The 10,641-nt window shown below is 40.6% G+C and overlaps 1 protein-coding gene across 2 annotated transcripts; it reads left to right on the plus strand.

The window, feature by feature from the left end:
* Positions 1-1,389: 1,389 nt before the first annotated feature.
* Positions 1,390-8,530, plus strand: Pramel27 (PRAME like 27). Of its 2 annotated transcripts, none has more exons than NM_177571.3 (4): positions 1,390-1,461; positions 5,573-5,883; positions 6,406-6,972; positions 7,648-8,530. In NM_177571.3, exons 1-4 carry the CDS (start codon positions 1,432-1,434, stop codon positions 8,213-8,215), a joined length of 1,476 nt encoding a protein of 491 aa, NP_808239.2. In that variant the 5' UTR covers positions 1,390-1,431; the 3' UTR covers positions 8,216-8,530. The 2 variants fall into 2 exon arrangements, with proteins under 2 accessions (NP_808239.2, XP_030109227.1); XM_030253367.1 differs by having other exon boundaries at positions 6,406-6,547; positions 7,648-7,686.
* Positions 8,531-10,641: the final 2,111 nt, after the last annotated feature.

Below are 10,641 nucleotides of genomic sequence, written 5' to 3' on the forward strand. Positions count from 1 at the left end.
CACTCCCTTGTGTCTGTTTCCTTTTGTCAATTCTCGACAACTCTTTGCCCACCTATCTGGAATCTTAATTCCCCACAGGTTGAGAGAAGCCAACTGAGCCCGGTCCATGGAAGTACTCTCTAGTTGTCTCAAGTCCAAACACTCAACAGCCTCAGGATATGGAGCTCCCAGAAGAACCGACCCAGATACAATTAACCTTTGTCTCACCAGGTACCAAAGCCTGCTTCTTTGACTCTCATTTCCCTTTGGAAAGGTTATTCAGGAGAAGCCAATGTGACCAGCTTCTTGTCATGGCAAAAAGACAGGCCGTTAAAAAAGGCAGTACTACTGTGGTATGCCCAACAACATAGGTTCTGCTTTCCACAGATTGAGTCTTCCATGGACTGAGTGAAGAGAATCTCTGAAATGTATGGCATTTGTCTTTACTTTTGAAGTTATTACAAGGTCCTGTGGACATTGTGCTTTATTACACTAATTTGGAGAATCATGTAGAAGGTCTGTTAACTAGTGACCACCTGGCTGCCCATCCAGACTGTCTAAAATTTAAAAGTGAACCAAGATATGTAAGTTCCTCTGGCAGCTCTGGAGCCATGTGAATCTGAGATAGACTTGTCAGTGAATATCTTCAGCTTGCATTGCTCTCCCTCCTCTCCTTTCTGCTCTCTCTTTCTTGCTGTGGGTAGCTGTGAAATTTGTACACTGAGACAGGATGCTCTAGACTTTAAGACAAATCTGGGCTGTGTGGCGAGACCCAGTGTCAGAAATCAAAGAAGAAGGAATCAAATTCAAATGAATGTTTGCAAAGCCTACACAGGAGAAAAGTGCTAGAACATGGAGGGGGAAACACAGGAATCACTGCAAAGGGACTGGATAAGGGTGAGTGCTTATTGAGGATGCAAGATACCTTTCTATATGAACCATGTTGGCCTGATACAGCCATTTATGTGGTTCCCTTACATACCCTGAATCATGTCCATGGTGATGCTCACAGGCCTAACACTAGCAGTTGTGTGGTCAGAAAACAGAAGTCCTTGCGGTTGACCTAAATTTATAGTCAGGATGTGATTGGTTAGTGCCATATGCTTGGAGACAAGAGTGATCTTGAACTCAGAGATCTACCTGCCTCTGCTTTGCAATTGATGTTATCAAAGGCATCAAGCTCAATCACTTGGCTTCAATAAATAAGTTCTTGACTATCATTCTGGACAAAGATTCTTCCTGAGTACAGATCTGATCCAAATTATCTACAACATTCAAATCTGAATATGAGCAAGTGGTTGGAGACTCAGTTTTTAAATCAGAGGCATACTTTGGCTTGGGGGGGTGTGGCCACAAAGGGGGACTTCACCTGGAAGTTATATAAAGGGTCATACAGGTAGAGGTAGTCTCAGTCTCTTGGAGCTTGGAGTCACAACCTAACTCTGTCTGATTATGGTGATCTGTCAGCAGTGTCCAGATCAAGTAAGTCTTTCAGCTCCATAAGGATACCTCATCTGATAGAACCTAGTCTAGCCTTGCCCTCACTTGAAATTTTTTGTTTTGTTTTGTTTTTTGAGACAGGGTTTCTCTGTATAGCCTTGGCTCTCGTGGAACTCACTTTGTAGACCAAGCTGGCCTCGAACTCAGAAATCTGCCTCCCTCTGCCTCACAAGTGCTGGGATTAAAGGTGTGCACCACCAAAGCCTGGCCCTCACTTGAAATTTTGTTCACATAATTTTTTACTTGCTAGTTCTCTCTCTCTCTCTCTCTCTCTCTCTCTCTCTCTCTCTCTCTCTCTCTCTCTCCCTCTCCCTCTCCCTCTCCCTCTCCCTCTCCCTCTCCCTCTCCCTCTCCCTCTCCCTCTCCCTCTCCCTCTCCCTCTCCCTGTCTCTCTCTCCCTCTCCCTCTCCCTCTCTTTCTCCCCCTCTCTCTCTCTTTGAGATGAGTTCTCTCAACATAAGATTGCCTTGCCTGTATCCTAGATACTCTATAATTTTTACCCAATGGCTCACTTACTAATTAGTACATAAGATGCTTGTCATTTTGAGTCTCATTTACCTCACTCAGGGTAATATTTTCTAGTTCCATTCATGTGTCTGCAAAATTCATGATATCCTCATTTTAAGTAGCTAAATAGTATTTCACTGTGTAAATGAACTACATGTTCTATACCCATTTTTAGGTTGAGGGCTATCTTAAGTTGTTTCCAGTTTTTGGCTATTACAAATAAGCCTGCTGTGAATATAGTGGAGTATATTTCTTTGAGGTATTTTTGGGTATCTTCTGGGTATATGCTCCAGAGTGGTATATCTGGGTCTCCAGGTAGAACTGTTTCCAATTTTCTGAGAAACCACCAGATTGATATCCATTATGGTTGCACTAGTTAGCAATTTCACCAGCAATGCATGTTCCCCTTTCTCCACATTCTCACCAGAATGTGCAGTCACTTGGGTTTTTTATCTTAGCCATTCTGATTATTGTAAAGTGGATTCTTAAGTTCTTTTTGATTTGCATTTCATAATGATTAAGGACTTTGAATATTTTTTAAGTGCTTCTGGACCATTTGTGATTCCTCCTTGGTTGAATAAGGGGAAGATTTAGAGAAGCTGAAGAGGAGGATGACCCCAAAGTAAGACCACCTGTCTCAACTAACCTAGACACTTGGCAGCTCCCAAAGACTGAGCCACACAGCCAGGCAGGATACCCAGCACATACAGGGTAGAGGAATGCCTTGTTTGGTTTCAGTGGTTGAAGATGTGCCTTATTCTGTAAAGACTTGTGGCCCTAGAGAAGGTGGATGTGGAGGATAGGGCTTGGGGGAGAAGAAGAGAACCCTCTTAGTGGAAACAGGGAGGAGAAACTGGATGAGGAACTATAGTGGGGTGAACAATGGCTGGAATGTAAATTTGAAAAAAAATAAAAAATAAAAAAAAAGGATTGCCTGACCTTAAATTCAGAGATTCTCAGCCATGTGAGAACTGCTTAATCAGACTACCGAAATGTGTTCTAAATTATACCTAATTATTAATTGGGTCATTTGGTTTCTGTGGAAATTTTTTAGCTTAGTCTGGATTTTGTTTTTTGAGACAGTCTCATTAAGAATGTCTGGGTGGGGCTGGTGAGATGGCTCAGTGAGTAAGAGCACCCGACTGCTCTTCCGAAGGTCAGGAGTTCAAATCCCAGCAACCACATGGTGGCTCACAACCATCTGTAATGAGATCTGACTCCCTCTTCTGGAGTGTCTGAGGACAGCTACAGTGTACTTACATATAATAAATAAATAAATAAATAAATCTTAAAAAAAAAAAAAAGAATGTCAGGGTGACCTTGAATTCCAGACACTCTAGCCTGGAGTGTCAGATGTGAGTTACACAAGTGCCTTGACTACTGATCTTTTTGTCACTTTAAGCCTGGCATTCTTTGGTGTGCTTTTAATCCCAGCAACAGGGAGGGGGAGAAAGGCTGTGAGTGTCAAAATACCCAGGAATTATATGTGTCTTTAAAAAGGCAAAATAGCTCACAGTCAGCTATTGGATAGAACACAGGGCCCCCAATGGAGGAGCTAGAAAAAGTACCCAAGGAGCTTAAGGGGTCTGCAAACCTATAGGTGGAAGAACAATATGAACTAACCAGTAACCCCAGAGCTTGTAATGTATGCTTCTGCATATTTAACAGAAGATGGCCTAGTTGGCCATCATTGGGAAGAGAGGCCCCTTGGTCTTGAAATTTTTATATGCCCCAGTACAGGGGAACACCAGGGCCAAGAAGTAGGAGTGGGTGGGTAGGGGAGTGGGGGAGGGGTGATATGGGGGACCTTCGGGATAGCATATGAAATGTAAATGAACAAAATACCTAATTAAAAATTGGGGGTGTGTGCAAAATAAGGATCTGGAGAGATGGCTCAGTGGTTAAGAATACCGAGTGCTTGTCCAGAAGTACAGGCTTCCATTCCCAGCAGCCACATGGTGACTCACAACCATTTGTAATGGGATTTGATGCCCTCTTTGGGTGGGTCTGAAGACAGGAAGAGTATACTCATACACATTAAAGAAATAGATAGATAGATAACTTAATAAGTAATGGGAAACAAAGAAACAAACACACAATACCAAAAAACAAATGGGATTTGCATCTGCTCACTAATTCTAATGGAACTCAGGATGTCTTCAAACTTGCAGGAAGAAACCTATATGTATACATACATACATGTATACATATGTGTGTGTAGTGTATGTGTATATATGCATATATGTATATATGTGTGTGTGTGTGAATTTAATAGACATTATGACACAATCACGGCCTTGCTCCCTCCTTCCCTCCCATACTCACTCTTAACAGCAACAGGAAGGCAAAGGCTGGATAGTCTCTCAGTTTGAAGGCAGCCTAAATTATATAGCACATTTCAAAACAGCTGTGGACAATACCATGTCTCAAAGAACAACAACAAAAAAACCCAGATAAACAGAAACAGACAAGGTATTTCTATCTGTTGGTTGATACATGGTCTATTTTTTTTCCAGGAACCCAGCATGTGTTCAAAATTTCAGGAAGAAGCCAGCTGTATTTTATTAAGTGCTCAATGAAAAAGTGTGAATATCAGTTAAAATTGAAATTTCTGCTCCATTTTCTTACTTTTTTGGGTCTTCCTTTACTTTCTATAGGTATCAGGCTAGCTATTCGGGTGCTGTAGAATTAATTGATTATGACATTGAGCTAGTGAGCCTTCTGCATTCAACATGTGAATTATAATCTCAACCTCATAGTCTCTTCTTTAAGGATGCTTTATAAAGAGTTACAGACCATGCCAATGGCTACTGAAAGATTACTGACTTTAGTGTTTCTTTCCCACTCTATTTAGCTCTGTAGTTTCCAGACCTGAAGCTTAAAATTTTACTGTCATACTCTCCAAAAGGCCTGTATGGGTCATGATCAAAGATTGATGTCAATAACTAATGATTATGATTTCAAAGATGCTATGACTTATTCCATGCAGTGTAGATAGATAACTAGAAATTGTGGAAAATTTGGAAACTGTTTCCTTTGCTTTCTTTGAGGGCCTGGAGAGCTAAACACAGTCTATTCATCATCTGACAACTGACTGAGGCTTCAGAGTTCCTGGTGATCCTTTACCAGTGGAATATATTCACCCCAGCTCTGGCTGCAATACGATATGGCTTTTGGGAACTAGGCTACTTTGGAGACACTTCGCAACACCAGAGACAATTATGGCTTTAAAACCAACACAGGCCAGTCCAAGCAGTTCTGGATTAGATATGCTATAGTGGCACAGGCTGAGCAGCGATGGAACACGCATTTAATCTCAGCCTTTGGGAAGTAAAAGCAGGCAACTCTCTGTAGGGTCCAGGCCAGTGTGGTCTATAAAGCAAGTTTCAGGACAGCCAAGGATATACATAGTTCTATAAAGACATTATCTAAAAGAAGAAATAAAAAACAGAGGGTGCTCAAAATGGTAAACTGAGTTCTGAATCCTTATCAGTAGTAATCTAGCCCTCACACTTCCCTCTGTGGGCAGAACGGCTTGCTAAATTTCATGGCAATGATGGTATATTTTTATTCTCTTCTTCCCTAGGATGACTCTTCAGAAGAAGAAACAATTGATGTCTACTCCCCACCCACCCTGCTGAAGCTGGCAATACACAGGCTACTGAGAGAGGAGGCTTTAGCCATTTCTTCTCTCAAGGACCTGCCCAATATGCTGTTCCCAGTGTTGTTTGAGGAGGCCTTCATTTTTGGTTATACAAAGATCTTGAAGGCCATGATACCTGAGTGGCCCTTTTCATACCTTTCTATAGCAGTGCTGATAGACAACTGCAACCTGGAGAGTTTGAAGGCTGTTCTTGAGGGACTAGATATACTTCTTGCACAAAAGCTTCACTCCAGGTAGACAAGATTTGCTGGGGTTGGAGGAAGATTCTCTAATTGCTGAAAGGGAGCAACTAGAGACAGATAATATTTACTTGAGTATGGATCATAGGCTTCTGATCATCAATTGTTTCTTCACCCCTCAATCTGGATTATGCTCTTCTGGGTTTAGAGGTTTAGAGCCGTGTAGAGTCTTGGTCTATGTCTCATATCTCTGGGCAAAGAGTGGATAATGTATTACACAGAAAAGAGTAGACACACCCAATGAAAAATGGGCTACACCTGCATCCCTTAAAGGTACAAATGAAATGACATTGGGTTTAAAGGGCTTGGAATGAAGGGAACTATGACAGGATTAAAGATGCCCCTCTTGCAAAGAATGCTATTCATTTACTGAGCATGAGGCTAGAGGGTTGATTTTAGGCACAGGAAAAAGCAAAATTTTGGAAGAAATAGCTGAAGTGTGATATGTGGGAGAGAATCAGATTGTAAGATGTGTCTTCTTTTACCTTCTGAAAATTATACTCATTTCCCCCACAGTAGGTGCAAACTCAAAGAGATCAGTTGGAGGGATAAAAACCATGGTTTGGATGGAATACGGCCTGGATCCCATGAAGTTGAAGGTTTATCAGAGTTCATGGAACAGAAACATCCTAATTGTGTGGAGAAGAAAAAATTGAAGGTAACAACTGAACTCTCTGTCATGAATGGCAGACTTAATGAATCTGACACATACTTGTTGGAGTGGACCCAGCAAAGAAAAGATTCCATTCATCTATTCTGTAGGAAGCTGGTAATTCAAAGCTTAACCAAAGCCACAGTGATAGAAAACTTCAAAATTGTAAATGCAGATTGTATACCAGAGCTGGAGCTATGTTCTCTTTGCCTACAAGATCTGGCGTTTCTTAATCCCTACCTGAGACAGATGGACAATCTTCTTGAACTCACACTTGATCACATCACAGATTCCCTCAGTATTGGTGATTCTGAAATGCTTGAGGAAAGAATGATCACATTGGTTTCTCAGCTTCCCACATTTCCCTGTCTCCAGAAACTCTGTATAAATGATGTCTACTTTATATACGGCAATCTGAAAGAATTCCTCGGGTAAGGTAGGACTGAGGGGGTCAAGTCATACTCCCAGACAAAACACATCTGTTTTCATTTATTTTAATTTCTTTTGCCTCCATTTGTTTTTTTTTTATTTTGTTTTGTGTTTTGGAAGCTATGGAGTGCTTTATGGTCTGGCCACCATAAACCTAGCACTGTTAGAGACATAGTATATCTGAGCAGATGAGCCCTGTGCTAAGATATATATTACTAGGCATAAGCATGCCTCTTATTGCTCATATGTGAAAGATTTTGAGTCCAGAAACATGTTGACTAGATGAGAAATATGTAACAGTGTGTTTCAGGGTGGAGACAGAATTATGGACCTGGGAGGAGCAAAACCTCTGAGAACTCTTAGCAATAGTACAAAGAAGTTACTCAACTTTGTTTGGGATAAGTAGTCCTTCCTACATCTACCATGTTAACCTGAAATATCCATTGCTGTAGTTTCCAGCAAGGCACTAAATCATGAATATGTTGATATCTACAGGCCTCAAACTAGAATGGTCTGAGTTGTATGAGCAGATAATAGAAGGACATGTCCTGGGTGGAGGGTTGACCACAATATATACTCAGAATGAGTTTGGGAGAAGTGTCATCTGCTTAGTTGCCAAACTTATCAACCTTTTTCAACAAGATTTGCCAGAAAGTAATCATATATTCTCTCCCCAGGTGCCTGAAGAAGCCATTGGTATCATTTTGCATCAGTAACTGTGAACTCTCACAATCAGACTTGGATTACCTGCCCTATTGCCTGAATATTTTTGAGCTAAAATGTTTGTACATTATTAATATACATTTACAATATTTATGCCTTGAGCCTCTTGGGTTTCTCCTTGAGAGTGTTAGACATACCCTGGGTTGCTTGGCATTAAAGTCATGTAATATGGGGGAACCTCATTTCAAATCCCTGCTGCCTGCCCTAAGTCAATGTTCCCACCTCACAGATGTCAATTTCCAGGAAAATGAACTCTCTCTGCTGTCCCTGAAACAACTTCTACAGCACACATCCAAGGTGACCCAGCTGAGCTATGAGATGTATCCCGGCCCTCTTGAGTGCTATGATGACAGGGGTGTAATACTATCACACAGAATAGAACAATTTTGTCCTGAAGTCCTGGATATACCCAGGGCCAAACGACAGCCCAAGGATATCAACTTTGTTACAACCCAATGTTCTAAGTGTGGTATATATTATGTTTATGATCTGGAGACCCAACGTTGTCGTTTTTTAAAATGACTCCTGTAACGTTGATTGTAGAACAGAGAAATGGAAGCTTCCTTAGTATTGGGGATTGATGAAATCTTAATTGAATTTCCCTTGCTTAAAGGAGCATGGATATGTCAACCACCTAAAGGTTTGAGATACACAATTAAAAGGCAAGATCTTCCTCTGAGCTGGTGAATAAATGTAGCATCTGCTAAAAGTTTCAAGCACTCTTCTTCTCTAGCATTATTGTAGTTTGAGTGTGTTACAATAGAGGCACACTTCCATGAGGATATTGTTCTTCTTTGTTGACTACATACAATAAATGTATTAACTTTTTTTCTTTTTATAAAGTTTTTTAAAGATTTATTTACTTACTACATGTAAGTACACTTTAACTATCTTCAAACACTCCAGAAGACAGCATCAGATCTTGTTACAGATGGTTGTAAGTCAACATGTGGTTGCAGGGATTTGAACTCAAGACCTTCAGGAGAGCAGTCGGTGCTCTTAAACACTGAGCCATCTCTCCAGCCCCATGTGTTGACTTACTGAATGGATGGTATGTCCCTATCAGACTACACAGCTTACCCAATCTCAGCATTTCTGTACCTGTGTCTTGTTTCTTCATTCTTCATCACCATAATAAGGTCAATCTCAGATTTGAGCAGTTCCTTGCATCCCAGGAACATGACTCAGGAATGGGACCCAAAGCACTGGGCTTCACAAAGTGCTCAATATTTTGGAAACAAATTAGTATGTAGTACATACAGATCAGAAAAACTGAATAAGATATGGAGAATAATGGGATGAGAGGACAGGTTTTTCAGTAGTCAAGAAAAACGAGGACCAAAGCAGGCACATTTCAGTAACAATATTCTTGTATTTAATCTTCACTGGAAGACATTATTTGCAATATATGAGCACTCAGAGACCCGATATCAAAATGAGAAGGGCATGATGTGACCTTAAGCTATCTAGTTCTTCATACTTTCAGACAGTTTTTAAATTGACTAAGATGAGCTTCACTTAGTCAAAGACATATTTCCTAACACTATCCCCTGATTCCCTGTGACAGGTCCTCATGGGGGTCTCCCAACTTTCATGTGTAGTGCAGTGTCTTTAAGATATTGAGGTGACTCATAGAAGGCTTCTGAGAAGAGGATGTTCTCTCTGAAAATTATCACAGTCTCCTTACTCACTTTAGTTCATCTCTTTAAAATCAATGCTGGCCGCTGTGTATGGACCTAATGCCATGGAGCTTTGCCTCACTTGCTTGTTATGGGTCTTAGTTTCCTCTGTAGAGTCCCTAGAGAGATGAGATTAAATATGTGCATGTCCATGCCAGGCTATTTTCTTTTAAAAAAAAAAGTACCACAGTGTTCTTCATGAGATTGTATGAATAGCCTGAGACAATTTGAAACCCTGATTTTTCTCAAGGAATGCCCATACAGAATGAAAGATGTTTCTGGCTGGAGTCAGGAATGAAATTTTATGTAGGTATCCTCATAATGATGCCAAGATATGCTCAAACCAAGTTCTCAGCACAAAGGAAATCTGTGTGCCTCAGAGAGACAAAGGGAAAGGATAAGAGGCAATGGCAGGAGATAGAAAACAAAGGAGAAAGGGAAGGGAACAAGGGAGAGGGTAAAGGAGTATTTATCCTTGGGAGCAGGGCAGGAGCAAAGGACTGCCTCTGGATAGAGAATAATACCTAGCCCATTGGCAAAAGGCATGTTATGAAAATAAAATTATCAGCCCCATGTGAAAAAAAAAGTATTTTATTCTAATTCAGCTTTGTAATTAGTAAGCCAAAGAAGTGTTTGATTGCTGGACTTGAGAGCTGGGTGTTAGTAGTGAGTCTCAAGAGGAAGAGGTTTCAAAATAAAGGCAAAATAAGTTGGGGGCTACCTTTTGAGTGTAAACTAATGGTTTTCAGCAGGACACAGTGATGGCAGACAAGGACAAAAGCTGCCAGGACCAAGTTTGCTATTCTCAGGCTGGCTAGAGTCCCATCATTGAGGCAGGAGAATTGTTGAGACTTAAAGTTTCAAATTAATCTACAGATCAAGACCCTGTATCAAAAGAAAAGACTTATCAAAAAAAATTCTCCTAAACAAAATACATAAATAGCACCTCACTCAACTTATTAATACAATACTAAATAACCAAAGTTGACTCAGGGATAGGAAATGATTCGATGAATAGGCTCTTGAATCTCAGGCTAGTGTGAATTATTTGGCTTTCACAAAGGGAACTCCAACAATGGAGATAATGAGAATAATCACTGGCAACATCAGTTTGGAACAAAAGCAACCGATCAGAAGGCAGGTTTTCATTGGAATAAGGAGCATAGAGGGAGAGTGATAAAGTTTGAATGAGCCCAGTTATCAGTTTTCATGCACATCAGACTGTATTTAAAACCTATAAATTACATAAAAGGGAATTTTGTAAAATCG

Source organism: Mus musculus, chromosome 4 (assembly GCF_000001635.26).
Source record: "Mus musculus strain C57BL/6J chromosome 4, GRCm38.p6 C57BL/6J".
NCBI lineage: Eukaryota > Metazoa > Chordata > Mammalia > Rodentia > Muridae > Mus > Mus musculus.